Source organism: Pinus tabuliformis, chromosome 6, assembly GCF_031772625.1.
Source record: "Pinus tabuliformis cultivar Carrire ecotype Pingquan chromosome 6, CPIR1, whole genome shotgun sequence".
Taxonomy (NCBI): Eukaryota; Viridiplantae; Streptophyta; class Pinopsida; order Pinales; family Pinaceae; genus Pinus; species Pinus tabuliformis.
In genome coordinates this window covers 622,111,555-622,130,715 of record NC_142292.1, presented here as the reverse complement: position 1 = coordinate 622,130,715, position 19,161 = coordinate 622,111,555, and the positions used below count along the sequence as shown (strand labels likewise).

The window sequence follows — 19,161 nt, the reverse complement described above, 5'->3', positions numbered from 1 at the left end:
GTCTACTTGTGTCCAATGTTGCACCATTATTTACACCAACTTTTTCATCCAATTTTGCATTTTTTTGGTGTCTAGTTTTACATCATTTTCACCATCCAAATTTGCATCTTTTTTTGCCTCATTTTGTGTCCACATTTGCATATAATTTTGTGTCTGAGTTCGAGCCTAAATTTGCATGTGATTAGGAATCATTTTTTACATCCAATATGGCATGCTTGGTTTCACCTTTTTTCAGCCCCATTTTGCATCTTGTTTTATGTATTTTCTTACATCTTTTTTTTTTCCTTTTTTGCACCCAAGTTTGCATCCCAAATTTACACCATTATTTGCATCATCATTTGGCATATTAATTTGTAACATTTTTTGCTTCTTTTTAATGCTCAAATTTGCATCTTATTTTACATCTAGTTGTTGTCTTTTTTTGCATCTAATTTGGTTCCCATTTATGTGTCCTTGTTTTTTCCCAATTTGATATCCTTTTGTATGCCATGTTTTGTTCCCTTCTTTGTGTCAACTATTGCACAATTTTTCACTTCTAACTTAAAACACTTTGTATGCCAATTGTTTGCATTTTGTATTAATTCCTAGTTTAACATCCAATTTTACTTTCAATTTTGCATCCATTGTTACATCCGCATTTGAATTCTTATATAGAGTATATTTTTCTTTACATATATGACCCCCTTTATAGATTCATAGTGAAATATATGATAGTTTCTAAATATCATTAAAGCAGATATCACAATTCAAAATCATTTGTAAAGAAATTTAAGAGAAATTGACAACATCCATCCAAAAAAATAACAATGTGTCATTAACAATTTTCAAAACATGTATAAAATAGAAACATAATACTAATAAAATCAGTATTATTTTTAATCAAAACAAGAAAATTCAAATATGATTAACAAATCAAAATATTTCATGAATATCGTTATTCTACGATAAATTAACAACATACATAAATCAAACTCATCGTATGATTACAAAATCAAAATGTCTCATTGATATAGGGTAAATTCACAACACCCATCTAAACATAACAATGTCATTCTACACAATAATTTCTTCATAAAAAACAATGCATGTGCATGCCTAGCTACCACCACCAAGATCATCCTCATGATCATCTTGACCATCCTCATTACTCTGATCCACATCATCACCAACACCGCAACTATCATCATCATCTCCTCCTTCACCACCATCATCCTCATCCTCATCCTCATCCTCATCATCTCCTGATATATGTTGAACATAATTTGGATCATCGTCTTGGCAATCATTACCTATAGCATTCTGACAAAAAAAATCAATATTACATGTTAGTATTAATTACATAACACAACGCATGTTTTTGTTATACAATGTTAACCATAAAATGAGGTAAGATATAATATCTAATAGTACTAAAAAATAAAATGAAAATATGGTTTAAAAGTATATTGGAAATCCAACTAAGATTACATACCATAGAGTCCATCCAAACAACAAATTCAACCCATCTCTTTTGCTGCAGCACCTCCTTTTCCAAATGATTTGGAGGTCTTCCATATTTTAGTTCCTATCAATCAGTAAATAGGGAGAAATTAGATAACAATGACTTTCTTCTAGTACAAAATTTATTAAAAAAATATCACATGTTTAATATACTTACAAAGGTTGTTATCAGTGCTTTTAAACCTTTTTGGCCACTACGATGAGTGACTTTTGTCTTGGTTAACCTCGCCTTGGATGCCTTGTCCTTAAACATAAACCAATTCAATTTATTTTCACACAAATACATGTCTAAGATACTTATAAGTATTAATACATTCTAAATAATGTTTAATGAAAAATTCAATACCTTAATGCTCTCATTGCCAACTTTTCTTTGTGCATCCAACTTCTCATATGATTTTACAAGTTCTTTCCATACTTTAACTGTATGTCAATAGGTCTTTGTTTCAGTCTTTGATCTTGAGGCATTTTTTTAATTTTTCTTGTTTGGTTGCAACGAAACCTCTTACAATTGAGCGACATTTGCAATTTTATCTTCTTAACCGACCAACCGGTACCAAATTCATTCTCTATGTCTTGTACCACCATCTTTTTTAGGTGAAGTGGAATCTTGGAGAATGTGAGGTGAAGATGATCTCTAAATCGTTGAAGGCAGGAGTCCTTTAGCCTATTTAAGAATTGTTTTCCTGCTTCTGTCCTTCTTATCTCCCCTGAGACAGGGTCATACTCTATCTTGGTACCTAAACTACCAATAGATGATGCATAAGCTGAGGATGAACAAGAATTTGCAGTCCCAGGAGTTGCCATCACACAAGATGTTTCAACACAATGTTCTTCATTATTGGTGTTTGATGTCAATAACACTTTTTTCGATTTTTTTCTTGATCCAAGAGAGGATGGGGAACTAATGGATTCTCCTAAAGCTTGTTGATTACCTGGACCTAGTTGATTAGCTTCAGGGGATTTTGTCTTAAGAAAATGCATTAGGGATTCAGCATCCAAAGATTGAAGTTTTTTGAGTCCTTCTATCCCAAAAACATCTTCAAGCAAGGACTCCGTTATCGGATTCTTTCCCTGTCCAAATTTCAATGATTTACCACAAAGTATAATTATAAAATTATAATTCTAACTTCAAACCTTAAACAAAAAATAAAACATATTATATTATGCAATTATTCTATAAAAACAAAGTAAGCTTACCTTTTCCGATCCACTTGCACCTCCTTCTCCACTTGCCATATCCTCAAAGTAGAAGAGATCGATAGAAAAGGATGTTCTCCCTTAAAAAACAAAGGATTGAAGGTGAATAATCTCAAAATGGCTCTCTAGGGCGGAATTTGCAAACAACTTAGTTAAAAATCCAAGTGACAATTTCTATTTTGACAATTTCTTCCTTTCTTGGAATCAGATTCTCCAGTGCTAAATGATAAAATGGTTCAGCTCTTATGCTGTCATGTATATAAAAGACCTCATGCCATTGTTCCCCCCTTCATGTTTTTTCCTAAAAAAACATTACCCTTTTTACATAATTACAAAATATAAAAAGCAGCGGATTTTTACATACTTACATAATACAAATAGCAGATTTTTAGCAATTAGAAATTAGATTTACCAAATTTCCAAATGTTTTTTATCTAATTACAGAACATAAACAGCAGCAGATTTTTACCAATTAGAAATTTCTAATTGGTAAAAATCTGTTGCTGTTTGTATTATGTAATTATGTAAAAATCTGCTGTTGTTTATGTTCTGTAATTAGATAAAAAAAAATTGGAAATTTGGTAAATCTAATTTCTAATTGCTAAAAATCTGTTGTTTTTATTACATAATACAAACAGCAGCAGTTTTTATCTGCTAAAAATTTGGAAGATGAAGATCTTATTCAATTTCTGTATTTAGTTTCATGTGGCAAGAACAAGATTCTTCTAAAGGAACCTAGCACTGCAACAATATCTACAAGTGATAATTTTGAATTCAATCCTCCCTTTTCGCACAAGTTGAAAAATATTAAGATTCCACTTACAGATATGAATGCAAATGAGAGGAACAGAGTGATCGAAAATGTAAAAGAAGACAAACATTTCTAAAAAGATTCAAGAATAGTTCTCATCATGAAGGCTAGAAAAATCTTACCTCAGCAACAACTATTGAGCGAGTGTGTTGAACAGCTCCAAAGCACATTCAAGCCCGAACTTAAAGCAATAAAATCCAAAATTTAGGACTTGATCTCAAAGGAGCACCTGGAACGTGACAATGAAAATAGTAATTTATTGAGATATATAGCCTAATATTGCTGATTGAGATGCAAGTTGAAAACAAATCTGTAATGCAACTTATGGTTAATTTTGTTTTATTTTAGAGAAATAAAACATATCACAGATTGGATTTTCCATGTGAGTTCGATTGACTAAAATAGAAATACTCTGTTTTGTGATAGAGGATAGAAATACATAAACTAACTGTGGCAATTCATTGCCAAAATTGTCAACTCCCCCTGATTCAGTCACTAATGGAGACTGCAGAGCATTTTCAAATGGTGTGCCAGTAACAACCTTATCATTATCTTATGTAAGCTCACGATTTGTCAATGGCGTACTACATTTTGGTCCAAATAATGTGTACAAGCAAGGAGATATATCATGGCCCTCAGTATGTCCAAGAGTCTTCAGTGGTGTGTCGAAGGATTCCATCCTCTGTTCCAGTGTAGGTGATGACATATTCTGTGAAACAAATTGTTTACTTATCTCTTGAAAGGAAAAAATGAAAAAATGTCACACATACAGTGCACCAACTGTGTACTATGTTCCTTAAGATGAATCTGATAAAGAAGATGGAAAAATATGAAGTTCATACACAATTTAGCTTACCTTTTTAGAATCCATCGCTATTGTCTCATTTTCTTTCTGTAGATTCTACAACTTCCATAAACTAAGTTGTCCCACCAACCCAGCACAACTCTCCTTTAATGAACTGTGCATAACCTCATCACTTCCTATGGAGTGCCTTGGCCTGTAAACGGAAATGGTATCTATGGTTTTCTTTGTGCTTCCATTAAGTTTTCAATTCATCGGCCTTCTGGAAGGTGTAGCATAGAATGACTCCGAAAGTTGTCCTTGTAAGTCCAATTGCAAAGTTTGCAATATATTGCTCAAAGTCGGTATTCTGTCTACAATTTGGTTCTTTTTGAATCCCCTTTACTAGGAACATTCATATCAGCCAAAATAGTAGAACCTTCAGCTACTTCTCCAGATTCTACAGGATTTTCTGTAAGGAGATTACTTTCAAAATGCTCTGTCCCTTCCAAAACCATAGCGTCCTTCTCCATGACAGACACGTAGTCTCCAAGTAGGACATGCAGTGACGAATATTTAGTCTCTGATGTCACATCATTTTCTATAAGCTCAAGCTTTTTCACTGGGGTATCATATTCTAGTCCCTCAACATGTTCAAGCCTCTTCAATGGCTTATCCAGGGAAAGTTGTTGTTTGCACACACCTTGTCTTCTAGAAGAGATTCATTCATACTTAAACAAGGGGATATATTGTAACTTTTTCTAAGTTCTGAATTTTTGGATCGAATACTAGAGTCCAGGCCAAATAAGGTGCTTAAACAGGTTGATATATTATATCCCGGCGTAACCTCATGGATCCTCAACGGAGTATCCAGTTGGGAAGGTTCCTACTTTCTCACCACAATCTGTATATTTTCTCCAACTTTGAAATTTTGGTTCTCTCCAGCTTCCTGGCCATTGTTTCCCTCAATTTTGGCAGGGTCAATGAATCCCTCATGTTTTCTGTTGTTGTCCATATCAAACAAATTTTCTCTAATTGGACCTGCAGCAGTTATGCCATCAATAATAATAATGCTTTCCTGGCATGCTCCCTTCATGGATTTGACTAAAGATCAGTAGCAGGAGTTACAGGTGGTCCAGGTTCAGGAGTAGTAGCAACAGTAGCAGCATCATAGGGAGTCTCTTAGCTAAGTTGTTGATAGAATAGATCTAGATCCAGTGGTTGATGAAGCTATTGATTACCATCATCATGTTGAGATTGATGACCTATAAGCAGTTGCTATTTTAGTTCCATTACCCGGAGCATACCTGAAAGTTAGAGAGCCAAAGCATCCATCTACTGAAATTTGGGTCAATACCTGGGATAGCCAAAACCTACTGAGTTCTTATTTGCTGAGAAGGGATTGAAGCTAGCTTTTGGGTGAGAATACGAAGCCTATGGTGGGCACTGCTCTGTTGCTCCCTCTGGTTCATCTACATGACATGTTGGTTACTGTATCGATCAGAGAGAAAAATGCATCTCATTCTAATAGAGAAATAGGTTGATCGTGAAGATCAAAATAGAAGTTTCGGGTGAGGTATAAGTGGAGAGGATCCTTGATGTGTTCTTTTAGGAGCTCGAGTAATAGGTTATGAGAAACTTGGTCGAAACAGCTAGAATATCTGCATGCACTAATTGCTGAACCCCGCTCCATCGTTGAACGTCTAATAAGAAAGAAAGAGTGATTGATATTGACGACCATTGATATTGACAAAATATAGGAAGGTTTAGTTGTCAGGATAGAGAATCTCAAAAGGTGGTAAACCCTACTACTAATACTAGTATGAGTAATTACAGCAGTTGCCTGTATGCATTCACTAAAAAGAAATAATGCTTTGCTTGCTCAATCGACTAGTAATAATCCACATCTTACACTTTTGAAAGCTTTCATGTAGTTAAACACACATCCATTGACCACCAACCGTCGAAACATGTATCGTATTATGAACGAATTACTAGATCCCCTCCATAAGTCATATGCAATTATGTTATAACCAACCTAATGAATGCAGAAACGATACAGAATGCTGTGAAATGCGTCTCACTCTTGCTTAGACCCGCGGGTCACGAAGAAAGAATTATAGATCTTATTCACAGCAAGTAGGTGTATACTATGCATCCATGGATGGAAAGACAAATTGCACCGGTGAGACCAGGTGATGCCTTAGAAATTTTTGCATACCTCCCACCCAATCCAATTTGTTCAATTTCTCGTCGAAAGTAGCATAGATCAAAAGAAAATGTCAGTCACTGAGAACATCAAAATGACTATTGACCCACCCACCCCAATCCCCGAATGAAGTCGCTTGTCTGCATCTTGAAAGGATATCTGGCTGTCAAAATGGATGTACTAGGACCCTAACCATCTTGTGCTTGCCTGAAACCCCCAACTCCAATGGTTTTTCAGACTGGTTATGATTTGAGGCGTTGTGGGGGCCAAATATGATTATGTGGCTAGAATTATAGCTTATAGAGTAGCTTTATGGTATGGTCAATATTTTGAAACGCTAATGGTGGTGACCATTGAGAGGGATAGATCTATAAAGATCTTAGAGGCTAGATCAGTGTGAAAGAGGGAGAGAGCCAACAAGTACCATGGATAGTGAGTAGGTTTCATATCTATAGTCTCTTTATTACAGGATGGTATAACATTACTAATCAGTGAGGCACATAGACCAGTGTACATGTTTCCACCAAGAAAGCTCATAACACAAAGACTAATCACCCGGTTGGATTCTTCCCTGCACCTGCTTTGGCTGGATCGAATCCCTATATCGGGAGTAGTGCCAGCGGGGAGGTGGGCCGGCATCTAGCTAGTCCAAATCATCCATCCAGGCACATCAATCTCAATTTTATGTTTGAAGTGACAGGCAGGCCCCTGACTTATAAAGGGTTCATTCATGTGCTCGTTCTCGCTTATTGATCAGATTACCTTATGGATGCTCGACACCTTGATGAGGTCTGACCTAGATCGGATGCCCAGCTATATCGGATGGGCGGTGAGATGAGGGATGTTTCTGCTCAAGCATTGATTGACTAAGCCAGTTTTTTCCTACAGGATTCCAATCGGGGCCAACAGGATAGATAGATTGGGATGATTCCATCCATAGGTTCAGATTAGTGCGTCGCCCTACTTACTATTATCAGGCGACTCCTATTCTTATTTGATCTCTTCCAACCTTTTCACAATGTTAAGCAATTACCGAATCCACAATGGCTGGCAAGAGCACCCCCAGCTTATTCCTATAGCTATGGCCAGATCTTCCAATCACCTGGGAAAGCCGAACAAAAGAAAGTGAGGGGCCCTACCACTCTAGGAGCAATCAGCCAGCACACCGGTGCTCCACCTACTGGCCAAATTAGATATAAAAGGAGGACGTTAATACCAGTTCCCCATTCATCCCGGAATTCAGATCTTTTGACCGGGAATAAGAATATCGCTTGACCAATCTTGCACATAAAGACTCGTTACGTAACGTATCCTCTCTCTTGCGACCGAAAGGAGCTAAGGAACCAGTCACTAAGATGGGTGGGGTTCATGAAAGCAGTAAAAGGAGCTAAAGAGGGATCTCCTAGTGTCCAAACAGGACTAACTGCTTAAAGACTGGGATCTGCTAATGACAGATTTCTCACCCGGGGTCTCAGGATCAGCATGAAAATATTGAAACCATATTCCACAAAAGTGAGATCTTGAAACCATCCAGCATTCTCTCCCAAGTTCCCAGCATCTGGGAGATGAAGGTTGGTATTTCAAGTCCTTCACTTTCATACCTCCGACGAGTGGATTATCCAGAACGAGGTTTCGAGAAAGGCAGGCAAAAAAGAAATCAGAGTGTTTTCTGTATTTGGTAGCATCTGAAGTTCTGGTCTCCAACAAGCTAATCGCTCCCACTAGAAAGCCATAATGAAATTTCCATATGTGATATGTATGTTTCTACACTCAACATCTGCATTGCACTCCTTATAAACCATCTCCTAAAACCACTGTATCAATGCATACTAAGCTCACCAGAAATCTTTCTAATAATGACCATAGCTCCTGTAGGGATGGTATCGCCATAATGCATGCCACAGCAGTAACACACTAAAGCCTACTAAAAGAGAAAGCTTGGATTGTGGTGTGACTCCCTAGCATATGTGTTATATAATAATCCACCTCTATCCCTCTAAGTAGCTCTATAATGTATCTCTCCTCGCATCAGTGCCAAAATATGTCGCAGAGAAGCAATGTAGGTTGATGCCATTCATTCAAACCGACTTTGTTGTAGAGGAACGTGTCAGTCAACCTGTGTGTTAATGTTATACATATTGCAGAGGAACAAAGTCTTATACATCGTGAGCCATATGAACTGTGTAGAGCCAAGAGCCATCGGTAATAGAATTGGCAGTAACAACATACCAAGCAGCTCTACTACTTCTGTTCAATGAAGCTACGAAGATGAGCTGTGTAGAAATTAAATTAAATCTCTGAGATATTTTCTAAAGAGAATCATCAATACCTGAACAAAATAATGCATCATTACTCTCCATAAGATTTGGCTTATCTAATGGATCACTAAAGTCCAGTACCAAACAAAGAATTCAAGCAAGAAGACATATCAAGGCCTTCTGTAAGCATAGGCATCCTCAATGGAGTACCCATGTTAGAAGGTTCCTGGTTGCTAGCCACTGTGTCTACTTTCACAAGTTGTATATTTTCTCCAACTTTGAATTCTTGTATCTCTTCAGCTCCATTCTGTACAGATTGTTCTTCTTGGTCATCCTTACTACCATACTTGAAACAAGTCATTCATACTACAGAAATGGAGCAGCCCCGCTGCTAGATAAAGCTCAAACTTGATGAAGATCTTCTTACTGTTATTCAAAACTTTTTGCAGGGTTATGATTTGAAACCCTGCTTCGACTGAAACCCCAAGTGATTAAGATAGTTTTGATTTTGAAATGCTAATAGTACAGACAGTTGATGTCAACAATATCACTGACTGCCAGAACGATCTGCCCATGCATACACTCTTCCTTGATTATGATATTGAAGATAGGCAAAGGAGTTAATACCAATGAGATAGATCAATTCTTTAGAGAATGAAGATCGGTGGATACTCCTGGACTTGTTATGGAGATTGAAGACACAGTAAAAGTCTGACATTACTTAGAAGTGAAGTCAGATGATCTTTGGTATCATCGATATTTGTTCCTTTCACTTCTTCATAGGCACCTTACTAGCTAGTGCCAGTGAGAAGTATCAGTGAGTTCTGAGGTAGCAACATATATTTTCTTACTATTCCAACTATATGCCCTAGACTTGAATCTATACAGTGAATTGTCAACAATGGTGTCTTGTCACTTAAAAAGAAAACTCAACAGTGCCTTGTGTATCTTAAATTCAACAAGTTTATTTATGCTGATCTCTGTAAGATTACAGTCTTCATTAGGAGTTCTTTCCATGGTCATATAAGATGATGCCATTTGATGCTATTGGTTAGATTACATATAAACATCGAATTCTCAACAATGGTGTCTTATCACTTAAAAAATACTCAACGGTGCCTTATGGATCTTAAACTCAACATGTTTATTTATGCTGGTCTCTGTAAGATTACAGTCTTCATTAGGAGTTATTTCCATGGTCATATAGGATGACGCCATTTGATGCTATTGGTTAGATTACATATATATGGAGTATCGATTCCATATTAACTATGCATCAGTGCCAAAATATGTCGCTGAGAAGCAATGTAGATTGATGCCCTTCATTCAAAATGACTTTGTTGTATAGGAATGTGCCAGTCGACCTATGTGTTAATGTTATACATAATGCAGAGGAACAAAGTCTTATACATCGTGAGCCATATGAACTGTGTAGAGCCAAGAGCCATCGGTAATAGAATTGGCAGTAACAACATACCAAGCATCTCTGGTACTGCTGTTCAATGAAGCTACGAAGATGAGCTGTGTAGAAATTAAATCTCAACTAAATTTGGAAGATGAAGATCTTATTCAACTTCTGTATTTAGTTTCATGTGGCAAGATCGAGATTCTTCTAAAGGAACCTAGCACTACAACAATATCTACAAGTGATAATTTTGAATTCAATCCTCCCTTTTCGCACAAGTTGAAAAATATTAAGATTCCACTTACAGATATGAATGCAAATTAGAGGAATAGAGTGATTGAAAATGTAAAAGAAGACAGACATTTCTGAATAGATTCAACAATAGTTCTCATCATGAAGGCTAGAAAAATCTTACCTCAGCAACAACTATTGAGTGAGTGTGTTGAACAGTTCCAAAGCACATTCAAGCCCGAACTTAAAGCAATAAAATCCAGAATTCAGGACTTGATCTCAAAGGAGTACCTAGAACGTGACAATGAAAACAGTAATTTATTGAGATATATAGCCTAATATCGCTGATTGAGATGCAAGTCGAAAACAAATCTGTAATGCAACATATGGTTAATTTTGTTTTATTTTAGAGAAATAAAACATATCACAGATTGGATTTTCCATGTGAGTTCGACTGACTAACAAAGAAATACTCTGTTTTGCAATAGAGGATGAAGAAGTTTTCCAGGTCAGCTAATCAGTCACCTAGTTCGACCTTAAAGAGGAGGGACTTAGATAATGCACAGTTTTTGTGCCACAACTCATCAGAGGAGAGAACACTGCTCGACTCATGCTACTGTTCCTTAAATTTTGTTTTATGTTTCAGACAGGGAGTTCCATCCCTTCGTCTACAAGGAAATAAAATAAAGTGGCGATGGATCGATATAGAAGTTAAAATTATTTGGATCTAAAGGAGTGGTGGTTTTATCCACTACTCCAGCTAGTGCCTAAAAAATATAAAATTTGGGTTTGGTGGTTGTGAATTCCATTGTCACTGAAGGTAGGTATAGCCTAATTTTGGTCTCCACCAGAAACCTATCAATTACTTTGGCTATACCCTCTTTACCCTTCCTTTCATTACACCAATCTTACAAGTAGCATGCACTTTTAGAACCTAGTCAAAGAGCCCCCAACTCCAATGGTTTTTCAGACTGGTTATGATTTGAAACCCTGCTTCGTCTGAAACCCCAAGTGTATAAGATAGTTTTGATTTTGAAATGCTAATAGTATTGACAGTGGATGTCAACAATATCACTGACTGCCAGAACAATCTGCCCATGCATATGCTCTTCCTTGATTATGATATTGAAGATAGGCAAAGGAAATTATACCAATGAGATAGATCAATGATTCAGAGAATGAAGATCGGTGGATACTCCTGGACTTATTATGGAGATTGAAGACACAACAAAAGTCTGAAATTCCTTAGAAGTGAAGTCAGATCATCTTTGGTATCATAGAGATTTGTTCCTTTCACTTCTTGATAGTCACCTTACTAGCTAGTGCCAGTGAGAAGTATCAGTGAGTTCTGAGGGAGCAACATATCTTTTCTTACTATGCCAACTATATGCCATAGACTTGAATCTAAACAGTGAATTGTCAACAATGGTGTCTTGTAACTTAAAAAAAAAACTCAACAGTGCCTTGTGGATCTTAAATTCAACAAGTTTATTTATGCTGGTCTCTGTAAGATTACAGTCTTCATTAGGGGTTCTTTCCATGGTCATATAAGATGATTCCATTTGATGCTATTGGTTAGATTACATATAAACATCGAATTCTCAAAAATGGTGTCTTGTCACTTAAAAAATACTCAACGGTGCCTTATGGATCTTAAACTCAACATGTTTATTTATGCTGGTCTCTGTAAGATTACTGTCTTCATTAGGAGTTATTTCCACGGTCATATAAGATGATGCCATTTTGACGCTATTGGTTAGATTAAATATATATGGAGTATCGATTCCATATTAACTATGCATCCATGCCAAAATATGTCGCAGAGAAGCAATGCAGATTGATGTCATTCAGTCAATCTGACTTTGTTGTAGAGGAACGTGTCATTCGACCTGTGTGTTAATGTTATACATAATGCAGAGGAACAAAGTCTTATACATCGTGAGCCATATGAACTGTGTAGATCCAAGAGCCATCGGTAATAGATTTGACAGTAACAACATACCAAGAAGCTCTTCTATTGCTGTTCAATGAAGCTACGAAGCTGAGCTATGTAGAAATTAAATCTCAACTAAATTTGGAAGATGAAGATCTTATTTGACTTCTATATTTAGTTTCATGTGGCAAGAACAAGACTCTTCTAAAGGAGGAACGAAGTCTTATACATCAACCTTGTGTTAGTCAACCTGTGTGTTAATTTCATACATAATGCAGAGGAACAAAGTCTTATACATCGTGAGCCATATGAACTGTTTAGAGCCAAAATATATATACAGAGGATTGTGAGACACATATGTGCAGTGAAGCCTACTATGTCGCAAAGGAACAATGTCTCTATGTCAATGTGATCATTGATGAATGGATGAACAGTGTACAATGTAGTATACAAGAGATGGGAGACTGTAACTGAGAGCAATAAGAAGGTCCCTTAAGAACAATAAATATTTAGAGAGAGAGACTTCCTGTGGCGAGAGTCATGTAAAAAAACCTACAAACTTTGTAACCAGTCATTACATTAGAGGGAACAACACATCAGTATTATCATTACTGAGACAATCCATCTTTTATCTGGAACAAAATCATACATATCTTGATGAGGGAACACATTCTTGCAGTCTACAAAATCGATTGAAATTTCTGCTTCTGTTTCAAGAATAGAATCAGTTATACCTGAACAAGGGAACATATCCCACTGCCACCCTGACCCGTGCACTTTCCTTCTCTCCTACCACCAATAGCTTCAATAACTTCAATCTAACGATGATCTGGTATTGCTGGCCCTTTTTCGTTCCCATCGCGTCCTTTTCTGTTTTTGGTAATCCTCCCAAGTCCTCTCCTTCCACCTTTTTTCCTATCCAAATCAGGGTTTTCCCAGAGCGAATGTTCTATTGTCAGCATATTGAAGATGGAGGAGATCCATAGGTTCCAGCGCTGGCCCTTTTTCGTTCCCACTACGTTTTTTCTGGTTATCCTCCCAATTCCCCTCCTTCCAGCTTTTTTCCTATTCGAAATTGAGGTTTTCTGGAGCGAATCGGAGTTTCCTACCGCGAATGATCTACGAAGTTTTCTGGAGCGAATCGGGGTTTTCGTGTGCGAATGATCTATGATCAGCACATCAAACATGGGAGTGAGATCCATAGGTTCCAGCACTGGCTTTTTTTTCATTCCCACCGCCTCTTTTTTGGGTTATCCTCCCAATTCCCCTCCTTCCGCTTTCTTTCCTATTCGAAATCGGGGTTTTCTGGAGTGAACGGTCTGGTCAGCCCATTGAACATGGAAATGAGGGGCGGATCGGGGTTTTCTGGAGTGAACGGTCTGGTCAGGCCATTGAACATGGAAATGAGGGGCGGATCGGGGTTTTCTGGAGTGAACGGTCTGGTCAGCCCATTGAACATGGAAATGAGGGCCATAGGTTCCAGTGTAGTTAGGGCAAGCCAAAAAACAAAAGTCATTGTTATTGCCATCTATTGAAATTACAATAATATGTGATAAATACATAAATAAATATATATATATATATATATATATATATATATATATATATATATATATATATATATATATTATATATATATATATTATATATATATATATATATATATATATATATATATTCATCATCTCTAATTTTTTTTTTTAAAGAACTATTAACTTAACAACTAATTTTAAAATTCTTTTATATTTTTTTTTAAAGAACTATTAACTTAACAACTAATTTATAATTATTTTTATATTTATATATATACATATAATATATTTATATATATACATTATATATATATATATATACATATATATAAATAAATAAAATATATATATATATATATATATATATATATATATATATATATATATATATATATATTATATATATATATATATATATATATATATATAATTAGTTAGTTATACTTCTATAACTAGTTAATTATACGTTTTTTCTAATATTATATTTTCTATGTATTTATTAAATAGTTAATACTTTTAGCTATCTATTAACTCAACAACCAATTAAATTAAAATTACTTTATACATATAATTTATATATTTATTTGAAGGTAAGGTCCCTTATTAAAACTAACTTCCATTTAATTTATTAAATAATTATATATATATAATTATATATATATATATATATATATATATTATCTTGGTCCCAAGTCAAATTTAACTGTTGATCTAGTTAGCTGTTGGAGGCTCTGCTCAAACTATTTAACATGCAAAGTTGGATCTGATTCATCAACTTGTCCTGACGATGAACCACACTGGTTGGTTCGAAACACCTAAACAAATGATATATCTTGTGATTTACGCTGGAAAAATTTCTCGTAAAGTACACATTAAGAAAGTTTGTGCACTCCTATATGGATAAACATGCTTATTATCTTTCATGAGTTTCATCAAATATTTAACATATTATTCATCAACTTTATTTAAATATTCATCATCTCCAATTAACAAATATACATTAAGCAAGTTCATGCACTCTTATATCGATAACATGCTTATTATTTTTCATGAGTTTCATTAAAGATTTAACATATTATTCATCAACTTTAGATTTGGCGAGGATGAATTCTAGTATATTACCAAGTGTGTTTTTTTCAATTGTAGTTCTTACTTTCATGATTAATTTGGTTGTAATTTTTACTTCCACGATTAATTTAGTCTAAGTTCTCTAGGTAGTCATTAATGATCTATTCAGTGCTCTGTGGGGGTTTTACTTTTCAACAAATATGAAGTATCTATGTTACATTGGGACCTAGTGACCTTGTTGAAAAACCCTAGCAAACATCTTTGAAACCATTTACTAGCACTAGTTGAACTTGAGATATCTCAAAAACTAAAAGGAACAAATAAGGGTTTCTTTGCCAATCCACTCATAACCTAATCCACTTTGGTGATGAAGGGAAACCAACTATAAGATATCAAACACCTTCCCTCATGCACAGTGCATAGAGGCTCTACCCCTGTAAAGGTTTGAACATGTGTTGTTTACATTGTAGTGCCCATAGTTGTACCATTTATACTTTACTCATGTCTCTTTGGGAGGAATAGATCACTTAGGCATCATTTTAGGATTTATTTATTTATGAAATAATTCTTTTAGTCATTATTGACTTAGGTTGGAAATGCCATAGTGTTTTTTTTCCAATAAGAAAAAAATATTATTTGTGTATTAATATTAATGCAAAGGTGTAATTTAGATCATCTAACATATATTAAATATGCTTCACATGTATGACATGGTAGTATAATATGTTCAACATCTAATGTTCGCTAAATATTGAAATCTCCATAGGATTCAAACAACGCTATGTTCCTAATGTACATTCAAACTAGATAGGCAACTTGATATCCATGTTAAAAACTAGTATATATCCAAAATTCAATAGATATGACCCTAATAATCAGAAGTGTAGATCTGCATGAAAAGTTAAGACTTCAACTCGGGTTCAATCATTATCATAAGAGTGTCACAACAATGGTGGAGAATTTCATAATTGAAAATGCAAATAGCTAACATGAACAATAGAATGGTTGAAACAATAGAATAAGAAATAAGACTATAACAATTCCATAGATGACTTTAATAAAAATTGTTATCATTGTTGTGTATTGCAGGTGCTAGGAGAGGCCATGGAAACAAATGAATTTATTTCCAATGAAGACACACAACATGATTTAGGGCATCAGGTACTTGAATATTGCATTAATTTATGAAATATAATAAAATGAAATTTAGTTCCTGATCCTTGTTTTCCTAAACCTAGTAATATAAATAGTTTATTATTCAAACTTGAAAAAAAAATAATGCATGTCGTTGATTCTTTTAGGTGGAAAATGTGTTTTCAACAAATAAAAAGTTGAACCCTTTTACTGTAAAACAACCAAAATATGTACACAAGGGTGGACACCATACTGTTAAAGCACATCGCATGAGAAAGTGGGTGGAAGAAGATATGACAATTGAGTCTACAAATACAATAGAAATTCGTGGCAATGAACAAGAGGTTAGTCATGATGATAATACATGGAATGAATACTTTGATACAATTGTTATACTTTGTGGGTGTTATAAATAAGTTTAGTTATAAATTAATGGACGATATAAGTACATCATATAGTCTAATCTCTAACCTTGGAAAAAATAATGCATGTATCAATTATTTTAGGTTGGCAATGGAATCAGAACAAATGAGGAGTTTAATCATTTTGATAGACCAATACAAATACCTGCATATGGAAGTGGCCTACGTCGTACAGTTAAATCACGCAAAAAGAAATGGGTGGAAGAGGATATGACAATGGAGTTTGTAAATGAAATAGAAAATCAACACAATGAACAAGAGGTTGGTCATGATGATACTACATGCATAGATGAATAATTTGAGACAATTGTTGTTTTTGGATGTTCCTAAGGTAGAAAATCTAAGAATATGAAATAATGTGGCTTGTTTTTAAAATAATGTGTTCAAAAATAATATTTTTAATTTATTGTATACATGTATAATGTTGTTTTGTTGAGTAATTTATTGCGTATATCTTTGAAATGGATCCATGTTCTATACAGTAATTGCTATCTAACATTAAATAATGGTTGCATTTAATTATAGGTAAACGATGTTGATGATACACCTATTAATGATCAAGATCCAACTAGACCATTAAGAATTCAACGAGATGATCCAATTCATCCTTTAAACCATACTAGGAGAAGAAGAGAAGCATTGAAGAGAGCACTACCACGTGAAAAATTTGAGGAACTGATGAAATTAGCATACATTGATGACATGCCATCCACTACTCAGAGTAGAGATGTCGATGGAAATGTAATGCATGAAGAAGGATTGAACGAAATGTTCACAAGTTTCTTTGTGGATGGAAACAATGATGAGGGTGATGATCCTATGCATAATAATGATGATGCTGATATAGAGGGAAACTACCGCCAACATAATTATGATGATATCAACATCAATGCATCAATTAAGCAAGCATCAAAGACAGTGGTGTTCAAATCGGGTGCAAGTAGAACATCCAAGCTTTCATGCACATTAATATTATTGGAAATCAAGTCATTATTTGGTTGGTCAGACAAGAGCTTCACTACCTTACTAAAGTAATTATTTGAATTATTTTTCTAGTTTTGCACTGTCAATTTGTGTCCTCAATTAGAATATAAGTACTAACTTCATTTAATTTAATTTGAGGTGGATTTTACATTATGGTATATAAACAACGTTATAAATGACATTTTTAATGTGTAGGTTTGAAAAAAAACTTGCAGGGCTCTAAAGGATAAAATATTCCCTGAAGATAATGTGTTGCCATCAACTTGTAGAGAAGCGCGTCAATTGTTAGTCAAGTTGGGGATTGAATATAAGCAAATTCATGCATGTAAAAATGATTGCATCTTATATAGAGATGAATATAAAGACAATGAAGAATGCCCTTTTTGCAAAGAGAAAAGATATCGTACGGATGTACAAGGTTCTATAGTTCCAAATAAGGTTTTACGACACATGCCAATTATTCCTAGACTAGAACAGATGTTTTGTTGTAAATCTCTTGCACAATTGATGGATTGGCATGCAAAGAATAGGAGTAAAGATGGATTCATGTGAATTTCTATGGACTCCAAAGCAATGAAACATATAGAGGAAAAATGGCCAAGAAAATTCAAGGATGAACCTCGCAGTATTAGGTTAGGACTTGCAATGGATGGAGTGTGCCCTTTCTCTTTCCTAAGCTCAAATTATAGTGTTTGGTCGATTGGACTGATAGTATACAATATTCCCCCATGGATGAGTGTTAGAAAGGAACACCTTATGCTAACTCTCATCGTTCCAGGAAAACATCAAGTGAAAAAAATGGATGTTTACATTGCACCTTTTATTGATGAGATGCAATTGTTATGGAAAGGCATAAGAATGTATGACATATCACGTCCTCCATCAAATAGGTCCTTCATGTTTTATGGCATACTATGTTGGACAATTCATGATTTCCCAGGACTTGGTGTTTGTTCTGGTAAGAGATCAAATAATTTGCATATTCGTAGTACATCATAATTTATTTTCAATTCAAGTTGTATATAAGTATTACATTATTATTGTTTTCTTATGTAAGCTAGTTATTGATTATAGGGCTACAAACAAAAGGGATTTTTGCATGTCCAAGATGTGCAGAACAATTTGAGGGGCGATATTCTAAAGATCTACACAAATTTATATATGCAAACAACAGGGTTTTTCTACCACCTGACCATAAGTTCAGAAGCCGCCTAAAGAATCAATTTGATGGAAAAATTGAAAATAAACCTCGTCCCAAGGTTATGGGTCCATCTGATTGGCTTAAAATGTATGGAGATGCTGAATCAAAAGCTTGGAACCATTTTTTTTGTCATGATCATTCAATTGAGGAACCAGAACAAGTTATGGTTGAAATGCCAAAAGGAATGAAAAGGAAATCCATATTTTATGATCTCCCTTACTGGAAGGATCTATTAATATCTCATTTACTAGATCCTATGCATGTTTTCAAAAATGTCCCTGATTCTATTTTTCGACATATATCTAGAAAAGATAAAGACACTTTGTCATCAAGGAGGGATATTGCTCTTTCACGTACCAAATTTGATAGAAGACATTTGTGGCCAAGTAAGGAAAATGAATCATATGCAGAAGCTCCATGGATACTAAAAAGGAAAGAGTTAGATCAACTAAAAAATGTGATTCGTTCAATAAGAACACCCACTGGATATGG

At 34.9% G+C, this 19,161-nt stretch overlaps 1 protein-coding gene across 5 annotated transcripts; it reads right to left on the bottom strand.

The window, feature by feature from the left end:
• Nucleotides 1-913: 913 nt before the first annotated feature.
• LOC149260124 (uncharacterized) lies at nucleotides 914-10,688 on the bottom strand. Of its 5 annotated transcripts, none has more exons than XM_089379043.1 (5): nucleotides 10,580-10,688; nucleotides 3,634-3,740; nucleotides 2,701-2,780; nucleotides 1,472-1,564; nucleotides 914-1,289 (listed from the first exon to the last, which is right to left on the bottom strand). In XM_089379043.1, exons 3-5 carry the CDS (start codon nucleotides 2,737-2,739, stop codon nucleotides 1,002-1,004), a joined length of 420 nt encoding a protein of 139 aa, XP_089235169.1. In that variant the 5' UTR covers nucleotides 2,740-2,780; nucleotides 3,634-3,740; nucleotides 10,580-10,688; the 3' UTR covers nucleotides 914-1,001. The 5 variants fall into 5 exon arrangements, 4 of the variants coding, with proteins under 4 accessions (XP_089235169.1, XP_089235175.1, XP_089235160.1 ...); XR_016248028.1 differs by having other exon boundaries at nucleotides 916-1,299; nucleotides 3,634-3,692; nucleotides 10,580-10,686; XM_089379057.1 differs by having other exon boundaries at nucleotides 921-1,299.
• Nucleotides 10,689-19,161: the final 8,473 nt, after the last annotated feature.

Bases quoted from the DNA above. Each gene is read 5' to 3' on its own strand.
- LOC149260124 (XM_089379034.1), bottom strand. From the start codon at position 1,786: ATGTATTTGTGTGAAAATAAATTGAATTGGTTTATGTTTAAGGACAAG. The intron at 1,565-1,657 runs GTAAGTATATTA...ACTGATTGATAG, and splicing joins AAGCACTGATAACAACCTTT to GAACTAAAATATGGAAGACC. The intron at 1,300-1,471 runs GTATGTAATCTT...TTTTTTTGTCAG, and splicing joins TTGTTTGGATGGACTCTATG to AATGCTATAGGTAATGATTG.